General features: G+C 42.8%; 1 protein-coding gene across 1 annotated transcript in view; it reads right to left on the minus strand.

The window, feature by feature from the left end:
* Positions 1–17057, minus strand: part of LOC124595948 (lachesin-like) — a 1154458-nt gene that overhangs the window by 103462 nt on the left and 1033939 nt on the right. Inside the window, exon 5 of the mRNA XM_047134873.1 lies at positions 8698–8905. Within this exon, the coding sequence (XP_046990829.1) occupies positions 8698–8905 (208 nt within the window). The remainder of the gene's footprint in view (positions 1–8697; positions 8906–17057) is intronic.

The following is a 17057-nucleotide window of genomic DNA, read 5'->3' on the forward strand; positions in this document are numbered from 1 at the left end:
TGAAATGTAACCTAATACACGATGTCTGTGACACTTTACCTTGTAGCAAGCCGATTGGATGCACCATTTTTCGTTGTGAACTTTTCAGTCATGTTTTTATCAGTAGTTAGTGCACTTTTTCTTTCCTGTCTCCTTTTAAAGGTCACATGATGACTGATTATCCGTCGAAAATGCTCACCTTAGTCAATATATTAGTGCGATCAAGAAAAATAAACTTTATCTCCGAGGCAAGTTAAAAGGCATGGCGAAGTGAATGTAGTCCCATTGGAACGTCAGTGCAAGATGGAAAGACCAAACGTTAAATGGTGAAGATAATAACGACTTGCGCTATAGGGGATTGATCAAAACACATTACCATGCCTAATACGGCGTAGGTAAACCGTTGACACTAAAAACAGCTTCCACTCGTCTTGAAATGAATACACCTAGGTCCTGCATGGTTTTGAATGGTTTCCTGCGAAATAGTGGCAAGTTGCGATAGCGATGATGAGATCTGGTGACTGTGGTGGCCACTACAGATACCGTAATTCATCCTCGTGTTCACAAAACCAGTCCTGCACAAGGAGAGCTATGTGAACATCCTGTTGTCTTGGGGAACAAACACTGTACCATGGGGGTGTACCTGATCAGCCGAATGGTAACATAATAATTGGTAATAGTGTTTGCGGCGCGGCACGCTACTCTTTACCGCCCTGACAGTGTCCAGCAATGTCCTTTTGTCTAGCTAAAAGCTGTAGTAGAAAATACTACACCACTACTGTCTATTGCAGGTTGCAACATACATAGAATTGTCCAGTAAACGGGATGTGGCTAGCTACTGAAATAAAAGTTTTGAGTTGGCAATGTAAATTTTCAGGTGTATTTTTACGATAAAGATCACAGTTAATACTGCCAAGTCCGTACTAAGTAGTTACACAATGTAAAGTTCCCACGCACACCACAATCACACACGTAGCCAGCTTATGGTATTTGCACCCGTTACCGAAGTTAATAGAGTTCACCGGATCGTTTAGTTATGAAAATGCTCGCTCAAATGTTGAGCACTCTGCTCTACACGTAATACCTGTTCCAGTCTTCGATCGCACAACACGCCACGTGGTTTTAACTAACAGTCAAAAGCAATAATTTTGATATTCCAACCTAAATTCCACACGACTTCCACTATACCGTTCACTGAAATACACTTTGACCTACTTCGCGAACTTGTAATTAGCATTTTTCTGCGATTTTACAGTACTTTCGTCGGAGCTGATTTCAATGAGATGTTACTAGTTCGAACCCTCAGCCCCGACCGACCCTAGATCACACCAAAGGCTTTGTTCCTAGCATAGATTGGCGCGAGCCTGCTATTTTCTGATTGGCTGATATCACAAACAGCAAATCAGGTTGCAGTGTTATCCCACGCTAACCCGCGCTTTACTTCAATGACCAATCATGGTAAAACATTTCTTTCTATGGCAATTGCTAAATAAATAAATTTAGAAGAGTATCAAATATTAAATTACTCCTGAAATTACCGATTAATTTGTGTTCTAATCACGATTTATTAGTACCATAAACTGACTGCACATTTAACTATAGTAAATCCCCTGTATAGTTTAACCGGTACTTCGTGAATAAACAAAACAATTTTCATTTGCTTCTGTTCTTCTTCACTCATTCAACACTCACACTGCTAATTACTACACATATAAAACAATTATAATTATGCAAATACATTAAATATTAATCAAACATAACTTTACGTCATTGTTTTGACTACGACTGCTAGCACTGTCCGTCAACTGCTGACCTCTGCCACGTACTAGTACAACTACGAGCAGCTCTGTAACTCAGGTCCATGTCAGCTGGTGACATCTATCGATGACCCATGCCTATAACGATGTCGTCCTAACAAGTGACAGGAGCGATGCGAAGGCGCTACGCCTCATGTTGCCTGCTGAGTAACCATGTGGCTAACGGAATGCCAGGATACGGCTGCCCCCTTCATAAACGAATCCCGCCTTCACTCTTGGGACGTAAATTTGGCCAGACGTTAGAAACAGTGTTAAACAACTTATCCGACAAAATGACATGCTTCCATTTTTCCGTAGTCCAGGTTCTGTTGCTTGGCACCACGTTTCTTGTTAAGGGCATTTGCGTCGCTGCAGAGTGGTTTTGGAATTCCAACTCGCCCTGCAGGCCCATACTTAAGGAGCTCCTGCGGTGTTGTTTTGGTGGTGATAGGGATCTTGAGCGCGATATTCAGTTCTGCTGTGACTTTTGCCACTGTTGTCTTCTTATTTTTCGTCACAATCCTCTTCAATGACCGTCTGCCACGATCACTCAGTACACAATGTCGTCCGCGCTGTGACTTAACTGATAATGTTTTTCCGTTTTCCACGTGTGCGGTGTAAAGCTTCGTTACGGTGCCTCTTGAAACACCAAACACTTTTTCCATGTATGCAGTACAAGTCTTCGATACGGTGACTTTCGAAACACCAAACACTGGCGCTCCCTCGGTTGCGGATGCACCCACAATACGAGCACCAACAGTTTTCCGACGTTCGAATTCAATTGTTACTTCCGATGAAATGTAGTCGACAACTACATTGAATACTATTCTGACCAGTACTGACACTTGCGACGTTTTGGGTCGATTAAAGAGTTGCCGTTCGCGATCAAACACAATGGAGTACCCTGAAAGTCTGGCTAGCATCTGCATTTATGTTCAAGCATACATTTCCCGTGTTGCTTCCATATTTTCGTCCAACCCTTGTATATGCCGAGGAAACTGAGGAATTTGACAAGTGACATTTAAAAATAAAGAAAATAAAGAATGTGTTAATGGATGATGCGGAATAGTATGATTTGGATCGTGATAATTCTAGTATTAAATGTTGTTCATTTTATAGATATCAAGGTGTAATGACACACGAGAATGTAAGGAATGTAGAAGATGCTAAATACTGGACGATCCTTTGGACTAAATGGTCACAAACAAAACGAAAAAAGAATACATGCAAGCCAATGGTTAAGAGTAAATGTACATACGAGTCAGAAAAATGGTTCAAATGGCTCTGAGCACTATGGGACTTAACATCTTAGGTCATCAGTCCCCTAGAACTTAGAACTACTTAAACCTAACTAACCTAAGGACATCACACACATCCATGCCCGAGGCAGGATTCGAACCTGCGACCGTAGCAGTCCGACGGTTCCGGACTGCAGCCTACGAGTCAGATGTTTTGAAAATAAGAGAGAGAAGAGAAAGGTTAACTGGTATTCATGATTTGCTGGAAATGAACTGCTGGAGTCTCAAGATTGGACTACATCTGAATGGAGGAATAAAGAAAATTGGGTTGGGTTGGGTTGTTTGGGGAAGGAGACCAGACAGCGAGGTCATCGGTCTCATCGGATTAGGGAAGGACGGGGAAGGAAGTCGGCCGTGCCCTTTGAGAGGAATCATCCCGCAATTTGCCTGGAGCAATTTAGGGTTGAACCGTCGTCCTCCCGAATATAAGGAAAGTGATGGAAGTGGAACAGAACGTAACGGAAAGTACCGAGAGCAAGACGTTACGATGGTACGGCTATTAAAATGAATGAATGATAGGGACAAGAAAAGGTACGGAGGTGGAGCCCAGAGGAAAAAAAGGAAACTAATTCTGCCGGCTACACCCAAGACGACGGTTGACAGTCGTAAACAGGCACTCTTGAAACTACAGGACAAAATACTCCAGTTAACACAGGTTCGCAAACAGGCCATTTGGGAAATAATTGTGAATGTGCCACCAATGACTTCCGTATGATGCACTTTGATAATACAAATGTATTTGAAGTCTAAAATGTTCTATAAATTTCACACATGGCGCCCAGTACCAAGAAATACAACTTTGCTTCAGAACGCTATCTCTTACCGTTTGCTGCACACTCGTACCTGTTAAAGAAGGTGTGCAAGGTGTCGTCACGTCTCTGCCTATGAGTTGCGAATTCTTTCATAAACTCCCAGATTTTCTGGTAAATCTTGACTGGACTGTACAAATCGCTGTTCCAGTTCTTCTGCCATATCAATGGCAGTGCTTGCACACTTCACATCTGAGGTGACCTCAGACAGAAAAATCAGTGCGATTCGCGTCAGATAACCTTTGAGACCAAGATACAGGTGCTTCTCGACCTATACATCTTGGGCAGTGTTGGCGCCTTAGATGCCTCACATCAGAAGCAAAATATGTCGCTGCCCAACCATGCATAAGCTACATTCTTGAAGTAGGGGACATGTGTGACACTGAAACACAGTTCTATATAAACTAAATGGTAAAAGTTACATGTCAAATACATTTGCATCAACTAAGATAATGAACCATGGACCTTGCCGCTGGTGGGGAGGCTTGTGTGCCTCAGCGATACAGATGGCCCTACCGTAGGTGCAACCACAACGAAGGGGTATTTGTTGAGAGACCAGACAAACGTGTGGTTCCTGGAGAGTGGCAGCAGCCTTTTCAGTAGTTGCAGGGGCAACAGTCTGGATGATTGACTGATCTGGCCTTGTAACAATAACCAAAACGGCCTTGCTGTTCTGGTACTGCGAACGGTGAAAGCAAGGGGAAACTATAGCCGTAATTTTTCCCGAGGGCATGCAGCTTTACTGTATGGTTAAATGATGATGGCGTCCTCTTGGGTAAAATATTCCGGAGGTAAAATAGTTCCTCATTCAGATCTCCGGGAGGGGACTACTCAAGAGGACATCGTTATCAGGAGAGAGAAAACTGGCGTTCTACGGATCGGAGCGTGCAATGTCAGATCCCTTAATCGAGCAGGTAGGTTAGAAAATTTAAAAAGAGAAACGGATAGGTTAAAGTAAGATTTAGGGGGAATTAGTGAAGTTCGGTGGCAGGAGGAACAAGACTTTTGGTCAGGTGAATACAGGGTTATAAATACAAAATCAAATAGTGATAATGCAGGAGTAAGTTTAATAATGAATAAAAAAATAGGCGTGCGGATAAGCTACTACAAACAGCATAGTGAACGCATTATTGTGACCAAGATAGACACGAAGCCCACGCCTACTACAGTAGTACAAGTTTATATGCCAACTAGCTCTGCAGATGATAAAGAAGTTGATGAAATGTATGATGAGATAAAAGAAATTATTCAGATAGTGAAGGGAGACGAAAATTTAATAGTCATGGGTGACTGGAATTCGAGTTTAGGAAACGGGAGAGAAGGAAACATAGTAGGTGAATATGGATTGGGGCTAAGAAATGAAAGAGGAAGCCGTCTGGTAGAATTTTGCACAGAGCATAACTTAATCATAGCTAACACGTGGTTCAAGAATCATAAAAGAAGGTTGTATACATGGAAGAATCCTGGAGATACTAAAAGGTATCAGATAGATTATATAATGGTAAGACAGAGATTTAGGAACCAGGTTTTAAATTGTAAGACATTTCCAGGGGCGGATGTAGACTCTGACCACAATCTCTTGTTTATGAACTGCAGATTAAAATTGAAGAAACTGCAAAAAGGTGGGAATTTAAGGAGATGGGACCTGGATAAACTGAAAGAACCAGAGGTTGTACAGAGTTTCAGGAGAGCATAAGGGAACAATTGACAGCAGTGGGGGAAACAAGTACAGTAGAAGAAGAATGGGTAGCTCTGAGGGATAAAGTAGTGAAGGCAGCAGAGGATCAAGTAGGTAAAAAGAGGAGGGCTAGTAGAAATCCTTGGGTAACAGAAGATATATTGAATTTAATTGATGAAAGGAGAAAATATAAAAATGCAGTAAATGAAGCAGGCAAAAAGAATACAAACGTCTCAAAAATGAGATTGACAGGAAGTGCAAAATTGCTAAGCAGGGATGGCTAGAGGACAAATGTAAGGATGTAGAGGCTTATCTCACTAGGGGTAAGATAGATATTGCCTACAGGAAAATTAAAGAGACCTTTGGAGAAAAGAGAACCACTTGTATGAATATCAAGAGCTCAGATGGAAACCCAGTTCTAACCAAAGAAGGGAAAGCAGAAAGATGGAAGGAGTTTATAGAGGGTCTATACAAGGGCGAAGTACTTGAGGACAATATTATAGAAATGGAAGAGAATGTAGATGAAAATGAAATGGGAGATACGATACTGCGTGAAGAGTTTGACAGAGCACTGCAAGACTTGAGCCGAAACAAGGCCCCGGGAGTAGACAACATTCCATTAGAACTACTGACGGCATTGGGAGAGCCAGTCCTGACGAAACTCTACCATCTGGTGAGCAAGATGTATGAGACAGGCGAAATACCCTCAGACTTCAAGAAGAATATAATAATTCCAATCCCAAAGATAGCAGGTGTTGACAGATGTGAAAATTACCGAACTATCAGTTTACTAAGTCACAGCTGCAAAATACTAACACGAATTCATTACACACAATGGAAAAACTGGTAGAAGCCGACATCGGGGAAGATCGGTTTAGATTCCGCAGAAATATTGGAACACGTGAGGCAATACTGACCTTACCACTTATCTTAGAGGAAAGATTAAGGAAAGGCAAACCTACGTTTCTAGCATTTGTAGACTTAGAGAAAGCTTTTCACAATGTTGACTGGAATACTATCTTCCAAATTCTAAAGGTGGCAGGGGTAAAATACAGGGAGCGAAAGGCTATTTACAATTTGTACAGAAACCAGATGGCAGTTATAAGAGTCGAGGGACATGAAAGGGAAGCAGTGGTTGGGAAGGGAGTGAGACAGGGTTGTAGCCTCTCCCCAATGTTATTCAATCTGTATATTGAGCAAACAGTAAAGGAAACAAAAGAAAAATTCGGTGTAGGTATTAAAATCCATGGAGAAGAAATAAAAACTTTGAGGTTCGCTGATGTCATAGTAATTCTGTCAGAGACAGCAAAGGACTTGGAAGAGCAGTTGAACGGAATGGACAGTGTCTTGAAAGGAGGATATAAGATGAACATCAACAAAAGCAAAACGAGGATAATGGAATGTAGTCGAATTAAGTCTGTTGATGATGAGGGAATTAGATTAGGAAGTGAGTCACTTAAAGTAGTAAAGTAGTTTTGCTATTTGGGGAGTAAAATAACTGATGACGGTCGAAATTGAGAGGATATAAAATGTAGACTGGCAATGGCAAGGAAAGCGTTTCTGAAGAAGAGAAATTTGTTATCATCGAGTATAGATTTAAGTGTCAGGAAGTCGTTTCTGAAAGTGTATGGAGTGTAGCCATGTATGGAAGTGAAACATGGACGATAAATAGTTTGGACAGGAAGAGAATAGAAGCTTTCGAAATGTGGTGCTACAGACGAATGCTGAAGATTAGATGGGTAGATCACATAACTAATGAGGAGGTATTGAATAGAATTGGGGACGAGAGGAGTTTGTGCCACAACTTGACGAGAAGAAGGGATCAAGGGATCACAAATTTAGCACTGGAGGGCAGCGTGGAGGGTAAAAATCGTAGAGTGAGACCAAGAGATGAATACACTAAGCAGATTCAGAAGGATGCAGGTTGCAGTAGGTACTGGGAGATGAAGGAGGTTGCACAGGATAGATTAGCATGGAGAGCTGCATCAAACCAGTCTCAGGACTGAAGACCACAACAACAACAACAAGATAATACTAAACACTAAAGACAGTGTCGGCTCGCAATCATGCATTATCACAGCAAGAGACCGACGTGTACAAGCCGTTTTATTTCCACTATTTTATCTTGTATCAGTTTTCACTATTTATACATATATATATATGATTTATGAATTTGGCCAGCTATGGACTGCATAGAACTTAAGACTTACAGTGTTTTCTTTCTTCCGTTCTTCCCAGTACTTCTTCATTTTCTCGCCAACTGCTCATCTGTTCACACTCTCTTGCGTGGAGGTTTTGGCTCATGTTCTTCATAGTTTGCGTTTTATATCGGTACCCTGCAGTGATTCCTGTCACGTGTTATTTCTTCTGTAACACCTATTTTGTTGGCGTCTTTCTTTACTGCTTCTATCCATCTTACAGTTTTTTTTTTTTTCAGCTTACTTACCTAATTAAAAATTTTCTTTTTAATCCTTGTTTCTTCCATTCTTGTTAAATGTCCGTGAAATTTTAGCCGTCTCTTCCTCATTGTATCTGTGACCTTTTCTGTATTTTTGTATAAGTCAATATATATATATATATATATATATATATATATATATAAAATAAGGTGTTGCAGAGGATGCTTTGCTGAGAAATAATTGTTAAGAAAAAAATTCGGCACGTTGCACCGTTTCTGAGTTGTTTAACATTGAAGATAGCCAATCAGGTCATTGCTGGTGCAAACTCAAGCATTTCATGCTCTGTGGAGCCGTTCGTTACCACTTATTGAAATACTCATTACCGCTAAAATACATCTGTTGGTAAATGATAAATTTAAGCTAGGTCAGTAAAAGCTACGTTTGCTCGGTTTGAGAAAACCAAACGAAGTACGTGTTTGGAAACATGTCTCTAGCAGGCTGCTTGAACCTTTGCGTGTGACGACCTGAACGGCTAACTACAACGCTAAGTAATTCGGAAACGGCGCAAAGTAGCATATTTTTTTCTTAACAATTATTTCTCAGCACAAACTCCTCTTCAACACCCATACAAGCTCTTTATACAGTTTCTGACCACGCTGTATACTACAACGCGTGCTGCAAGTAACAGTTCTGAGCTTCACGGAAAATAGAAGACAAATGGGAGGTAGTGGTACTCACCGACCACCTGCAGGTAGCCCTGGCGACTGCGCATGGGGTCTGTGTTGAGCTGGCACATGTACCAGCCGCGGTCCGACTCGTGCACGTCGCGCACGCGCAGCAGCCACGAGCGGTGGTCGCCGTGCGACAGCGAGATGCGCGGGTTCTGCGTGATCACGTGCTGGTGGATCGACAGGATGGTCTGCGTGTCCACGCGCACCCACGCCACCTGCAAAGCGCAGCAGGCATGCAGTCACGTGTCACGCCTGCGGCTCTGGCCTTTGTCGCACAAGGGAACAAGCGGAGTATAACTTCCGTAGACTACAAGTTTTCTCTTTCCTGGGAGCTTAAAAGAAAAATAATTAATATCGATAAAAAGCTAGAGAGGGTAATAAGATAGGACACTAAACAAGAACTAGGCAACGTATGACATGAAATGAGTAAAAACTGTAAAAACCTACTTCGCTCTATTGTACACTACTGGCCATTAAAATTGCTACACCACGAAGATGCAGTGCTACAGACACGAAATTTAACCGACGGAAGAAGATGTTGTGATATGCAAATTATTAGCTTTTCAGAGCATTCACACAAGGTTGGCGCCGGTGGCAACACCTACAACATGCTGACATGAGGAAAGTTTCCAACCGACTTCTAATACACAAACAGCAGTTGAACGGCGTTGCCTGGTGAAACGTTGTTGTGATGCCTCGTGTAAGAAGGAGAAATGCGTACCATCACGTTTCCGACTTTGATAAAGGTGGGTTCAGGCGGATGATACGGAACGCCGTGCTGGATCCCAACGGCCTCGTATCAATAGCAGTCGAGATGACAGGCATCTTATCCGCATGGCTGTAACGGCACGTGCAGCCACATCTCGATCCCTGAGTCAACAGATGGGGACGTTTGCAAGACATCAACCATCTGCACGAACAGTTCGACGACGTTTGCAGCAGCACGGACTATCACCTCGGAGACCGTGGCTGCGGTTACCCTTGACGCTGCATCACAGACAGGAGCGCCTGCGATGGTATACTCAACGACGAACCTGGATGCACAAATGGCAAAACGTCATTTTTTCGGATGAATCCAAGTTTTGTTTGCAGCATCATGATGGTCGCATCCTTGTTTGGCGACATCGCGGTGAACGCACATTGGAAGCGTGTATTCGTCATCGCCATACTGGCGTATCAACCGGTGTGATGGTATGGGGTGCCACTGGTTACACGTCTCGGTCACCTCTTGTTCGCATTGACGGCACTTTGAACAGTGGACGTTACATTTCAGATGTGTTACGACCCGTGGCTCTACCCTTGATTCGATCCTTGCGAAACCCTACATTTCAGCAGGATAATGCACGACCGCATGTTGCAGGTCCTGTACGGGCATTTCTGGATACAGAAAATGTTCGACTGCTGCCCTGGCCAGCACATTCTCCCTATCTCTCACCAATTGAAAACGTCTGGTCAATGGTGGGCGAGCAAATGGCTCTCTTGATGGACTGTGGTATCGTGTTGAAGCTGTCTGAGTCAATGCCCAGGCGTCTCAAGGCCGTTATCACGGCTAGAGGTGGTTGTTCTGGGTACTGATTTCTCAGGATGTATGCACCCAAATTGCGTGAAAATGTAATCACATGTCAGTTCTAGTATGATATATTTGTTCAATTAATGGCCAGTAGTGTATCTTTATAGGTTGTAATGCAGCAGAAACTTCTATCACTTCGCAATAGCGCGCACGGCGTACCCCATCTTCCCGATGTAAGAGTGATGTGTGCACGCAGTCCCTCTAAGTGTGCTCCTCATTAACAGGCTTTGAACCTAAGAAGACGCTCTCATTCATGTTCTGCGTTGGAGACATTGCAGCGTTTCTCTGGTGTTCGACGTGAAGCCTGGTGTCTTCTTTTTGCCGACTTGAGACACTGTTGGAGAGACGCACACGGCACACTGCATTTGTGGAAACGTCAGCCAGAACACACTACAATCTGTACCGACGGGCTAGTGGCAGACCGATGGCAGCTGCGCGTACGCTACCACGAGCCGAATACCAAAGAAAACTTAATACGGTAAGAACGTTAAAAAAGGGAAAACACGCTTTGAACTTTCCTATTTATCAAGTCTGAGTCATTTGTGTGTTTCTGCAATTGGTGATTGCAAGTCCTAACTTCAGGTAACTTTTTCTTTAATTTGTCACGCATCATTTGCTCTTTCAGTTTCATTGTAGTGTCGTCTGACTCGGATTGTATTTTCAGTTGTAATGGTTATAGATCCCCTGGCAGGATAAAAAAAAATTGTGTGCTAGGTTATGACTAGTTTTGCTGGCCTTACAGACACACGTCGTTATAGGCCGGAGTTCTATCACTCTTTATTGTCATTGGGCTTAAGAAGCGTTTCTATGTTATGTTAATGGATCCTTTTGTTAGCAACTGTAAGGATTTTTAATTTTTTGTTTTTGAGAATTCCGAAAGCTTTTTTACTGTTCGTCTTCACGTTTTTATTGTGTGTGTTTTATCTGTTTACAGGGGTCACGAGTGTTTTTCAAATGCTATAGTTGCCATGTACTGTTAGATACCAATTACGGAGCCAGAAGTCATACTGGAGGTTTCATGTCTTAAAAAAGAACAAATTCAGTGTGAGTTAAAGCTTCGTTGCCAACCGGTGGAAGGTAGTTTCGCAGAGCTATACGGGTAGCTCCGTGGCACGATGGGCCCCCACTACATGCGAATGCGGCCAACATAGGAAGGGTAGATGCCGCCGACCATGTTCGTTCCACCTTACTCTCTGCTTAGTAGGAAAAAATTGAGATCGAAGAATCCAGTATCCCGTCTTGAGCTCAGATTTACCGGGCTCATGTTCGGATTAATTATCTGTGTAATCGAGTCCAAGATTTAAATTCAGTAAATACAAGGTCGAAACAACTTCTGGCGTTTATGAATTCCAAAATAAGATTTTGCAGTTGCAGGTCCGACTTCATGTATTAAAATGGCAAGGTGTCTCATTCGATAGTAAGGGTACATCTTTTCCGGGTGGGCTCGTAAGTCACGTGTCGGCTGACCGGTTGTTGAATAGTTATGGTATAGAGAGGTCTAAACGGTGTAACAAACTACCTAATCCTATTTTGCCCATTATTCAGTATATTGGTACTTTATCTATTGAAACAGGTCAAACATTTGTTAAACCGTTGTAGGTCTCCGTTCGATAAGAACACCATGTCAGTAAACTTCAAATTTATCATTTAGTTATTCTTCATGTAGTGCGCTTTATCCGTTACCTCAAGGTAGCTTCAGTCTTAAATTCATGAACGAAGAATAGTGTAGAGGTAAAAGAACTCCACGAACACAAGTTACTGAATGAGGTTGGATTCTTCCTACACGTGATCAGGGGGCCTGAATATGGTGTAGTGAAATTACATTCGAAATATAGACGGCTGAAGGTATTTCAGAATTTACATTTTTCTTGAGTAGAAACGTTGCCAAGGTTTCGAATTAAAAGGTTTACGTGACAAGTTTGTTCAGGAGAACATATCCAGGAGGGCTAGGAACGGGATGGTTAACGAGAATTTTTTTTTCTGGTACAGACTAGCGATGAAACATTCTTCCAATATATCGAACAAATTAGGACCGCTATGTTGGCATTGTAATTAAAGGTCACCCAAGCAGAACCTGTCAGTAATATCTTAGAGGGAACGTGAGCTGAATATCGTTAACATATATTGCTTACTGATAAACACGGTACCTCTTGACAGTTTCTGCATAAGTGTGGAGAGCATTAGCTTCAGTGATGAAAAACGCGACGCAGGGATCAAGGCCTAACTTTTAAACTCATTTTGTCAGTATATAAGAGGGTGGTACGACTCGGTACAACAGGAACTGTTATAATTCTAATAAGAACCGGACACTCCGTTGGGGACTGTTTCTAAGGAATATATTCCGTATGCGTGCGCGGCCATCAACCATGAGCCTATGTGCGCTTTGTTACTTATTCGAGGACGACGGTTCAATACCGCGTCCGAACATCCTGATTTAGGTTTCCGTGATTTCCCTAAATCGCTCCAGGCAAATGCCGGGATGGTTCCTTTGAAAGGGCACGGCCGACTTCCTTCTCAGTCCTTCCCTAAACCGATGAGACCGATGACCTCGCAGTTTGGTCCCTTCCTCCAAACAACCCAACTCAACCAATTTATTGGAGTCGAGGACCAACTTTTGTGACTTGGACTATGAGTGTTATCTTAAGCACCGGGATATAAGTAAATTCTCTCTATTGCAACCAGTTATTCAGAAGTGTCGGACAGCCAGCGGATACGTTTTGCCATTGGTCGGCTAGGTACGCGGTATCGTAGCGTAAGCATGCAGGGTTTGTCATAGCCGGCACTTTTCGCATTTGTCTCCTACTGTTTTGTAAGGTTGATAGATTGTATGCAAACCGCTTCGGTTCTTGATTATTCTGGCAACAAGATCAATTTTAAATTTCAGCACAACGTATATGGATAACGTAATCATAATTGCACAAAAACCGCTAATGACTTACAAGATAATTCTGTTGAACTTGATGTTCCTCGTTTGAAATAAGTAGAGGCCCCACAAATTTTAAGAGTTCTGGACCAAATTCCGGATGTATTGGGGGTTACTGATAAAATTCAGTGTCAGATTCAGTAGACTGATGATATACCCGATACCCCTCCAGATTATCGACAAGTTACTTGCTGAGGGCGTCATTAGGTCATTCATCTTGCCCTGCGCTTCATCTATCTTTCTGGTACCAAAGGGGAATGGTATGAGGTCTAGTCCAGTGGTAGACTCTCGTGCTCTCAATCAAAAGGTTTTCTTGCAGTCGGCCTCTTTACCAGACGTACACAACTGCTCAAACAGTTTGCGAGGATGTGTTATTTTACTGCGTTAGATCTTAAACCAAGCCTACCAGGTGGTGCCCTTAACGGCACAACCCAAATATCTTGCAGCGTTTTGTACCGATTGGAATTTACTTGGATTTAATCGCATTCTATTTTGTTTATCGACAGGGGCAGCGGATATTTCACCTTTACTGCACTTAATTTTTAGCAAACGTAGATTTACGTGTGTTTATATACATATCTTGACGATGTAGTGATGTATATCAGAACCTTCCAGGAGTATTTAGACCATTTAAGCCACGTTTTCATTCGACTGCAATAAATTAGTTCACCTGTTAAACCAACAAAAATTAATCTGGCCCACAATGGAATTTCCTGTTTACGGCATTTAGTTTCTGCCGCTAGCGTGAGAACTGATGAAAAGCGCACAAAGGCTGTTCGGAATTTCCCTTCAACAAAAAATAATAAAGGTGTTGATCATGTCTAATTTTGCCCCGAGGACCACGCCCTTGAATCAGCAGCACCGTAAATAGGAAGATTTTCAGTGGACCGATAGTCAGCAGGTGGTGTTTGATGCAGTTAAACTTGCAGTGAGTAGTGCTCCTGGTTTGGTTATACTGGATTTTGCATGTCGATTAATAGTGAAAACTGGTAACTCCAATGCTGGGGTTGTAGCTGTATTCTTCCAGGAGCATGACAGCAACAGAACACCGCCAGCTTACGCTTCTGGAGCCTTGTCTGTGGCTGAACTGAAATATTTCGCATACCAGTTAAAAGCTCTAGTGGACGTTTTCGCTTTAGAAAAAATTAAGTTTTACCTCGGACATATGGAACTGTTGTCGGAAACCGATAATCAGACCTTAAGGTGTCTGCTTCCAAGAGTTCTTAAGACTTGCCTTTCAGTTTTGCGTAAATCATATAAGGGGATCAGATAATCAGATTGTGGACGTCGTGAGCCTTATGTTTGACGCTGATCCAGAGGCGTTTCAGGACACCGAATGTGGGACACAGGTTTCGACGGTATTAAGCGAAATAGCTTTCGCTATTTGGTAATTTAAGGGAAAAAATATAGTTACAGATAATGTTAAATAGAGGCTTCTAGGTGGTGGAAAATTTCAGGGTTACCAATTTTGTAAAGTACACTTTGTTATGACACCCGTTATGATGAAAAATTAAAATTTTTTCTCCTCAACGAGCCTGTTCCTGCAGATTTGCGATGTATTCAAGAATTGTAGTTTGAGGCATTTGGGGATCTATAAAACTATAATGTAAACTGAGGTGCATCTCACCTGGACTACATTAAATAAGAATGTAAGAAGGCTGGTCAGTGAGCGTGAGGACCATAAGGTCGCTAAGTGTAAACCTAACACTCGTCGTGGTCGTCTCCTTTCAGCCTGTGAAGAGAAGACAGAACTTATAGTTTGGAGGCTTGACCACTCTGTGAAGCAAGAGATGAGGCGGTGTGTGGCAGAGCACAACGCTGGTGCTGACACACGTATTTCGGAGCACACTTTTCAGAGGACATTGCTACTTTGTTGAACTTTTGGGGCTCCTCATTAGAAGACCTCTACATGTTCCCATCTTGACCCAACGACAACTGCAGTGGGCGCAGGAAAGCAGAGAGCGCATCGTGGTCCAGTGGAAACGCATCTCCTGTTCGGATGAATCAAGTTTCTTTTTTACACTAGGTCAATGGTCATGCCCGCATACGCCGTTACTCAGGCGAACGACTGCGCAAAACATTCATCGCACCACAGACACTAGGGCTACGCTGGGCGAGGGCCTAATACTGTGAGGATATTCACCTGGGCGTCCTTAAGATCTGTGATAGTAGCCGAAGGCACCATTACAGCTGCAGACTACACGAATATTTTTCGCACCACCTGTATCTTTTCATGCTTGATGTCTTCCCTGGCGGCGACAGCATCTTCCAGCAGGAAAATACCCCTTGTCAAAAGTCCAGAATCGTCCCACTGTGGTTCGATAGCGCAGCCATGTTGATGTACTGGGCAGCAAATTCCTTAGATCTCAATCGGATGGAACACAGCTGTGACGCAGTAGGACGTGAGCTCCGCGGCCGCAAACAACGGTCTCGAAAATTTGCCGGAGTTGGGTGACCTGTGCGTAGATCTTTGGTGTGACGTCATAAGCGAGTGACTGCGTGTGAGATCGCTCTCTAAGTTTTCATATATTTTTAGGTTTCAGATACATATTTTAACGGATTTTGTGATGATATTTACTATATAAGTGACGTATTAGTGGTTTCTTCATTCACCTCTGCCTTTCTTGTGTTGTGACCTGATATTTGTGAGTGTTTCGTATCGAGCAACTTAACCTCTTGCCTGTGTTTACATTCCGCGCTGACCAGTTGCAGCTGTAGCGGCGCATCGAAAGCTAAGTACTAATTAATTGTTTGTGTATAGTGGTGTATTTAGGAACTTTAGTAGTCTTCAACCGGTGTTCTTGGTGTTTTCTGGTGAAATAATTTCAGAAGAACCTTTTGGGAACTGTTTTCAGCTTCGTTACTGTGTCATTAGACGTTTGATTCTCTTTCTGTATTAGTCTTTTATTATATTCTCATTTGTTGTTTATTAATACTGTTAATAATAGTAGTTACTTCCCTTGTAGGGTAAGTTTGTGATTATTGTAGTCAGGTTTTTAACATATTCTTATTGTAGTAGCGGAACTTAGAAAAAGTAAAATTTTACCACGAGTGAGAAGTGTGGGCTTTGCCGTAGGTTCGTGAGTAGTGGATTGCGGCGTGAGACTTGTTCGAAGTACTTTCACTGGGGGGAATGCAGTGGGGAAGCCAGTGGGCATTCTGGTGAGATCCTCTCCTGGAACTGCAGGTTATGTAGCAAGAGTAAGTTGATAGAGGAGCAGGAGCGTAAGATCTGTGCCCATCAGGTGCAGTTGAAAAACGCACAGCAGGAGCTAGATAGGATGAGGAGAGAGAAGGGGGTTGGGGAATTGGAGCTGGCTGTTGGCAAGAGATCTGCTAGGAGAAGAAGATTTTTAGATAGTTTTACTACTGGTGTTTACAATAGATATGACCAACTGTCAGAGTCTAGTGGAGAGGAATCTCTAGTAGCTGTAGAGGTAGGAAGTATGCAGCAGACCTCAGTAGTTACTGTGCCTAGAACAGTTGCAAAGTCGAAGAGGAGAAGAAGGTTCTGCTGTTAGGTAGTTCTCATGGCAGAGGTGTAGGCCAGCAGTTGCAGGAAGTGATGGGGAGTGAGTACCAGGTCACCAGCATTGTGAAGCCTAATGCAGGGTTGGCTCAGGTGACTGTTAACATAGTGGGGTTATGTAGGGATTTTACTAAAGAGGATCAGGTAGTGATTGTGGGTGGGGCTGGTAATAGTATTGATAGGGATGGGGAGTATAACATAGATGGTGACCTAGAAAAGATAGCCACTCAGACTGGGAACACGAATGTGCATTTCGTGGAAGTGTTTCAGCGTCACGATCGGCCTCATCTTAATACAGCCGTCAGGCGTAATATCATGAGACTTGGGGGTGCGCTGATGATAGAA

The sequence above is a fragment of the Schistocerca americana genome, chromosome 1, assembly GCF_021461395.2.
Source record: "Schistocerca americana isolate TAMUIC-IGC-003095 chromosome 1, iqSchAmer2.1, whole genome shotgun sequence".
Taxonomy (NCBI): domain Eukaryota; kingdom Metazoa; phylum Arthropoda; class Insecta; order Orthoptera; family Acrididae; genus Schistocerca; species Schistocerca americana.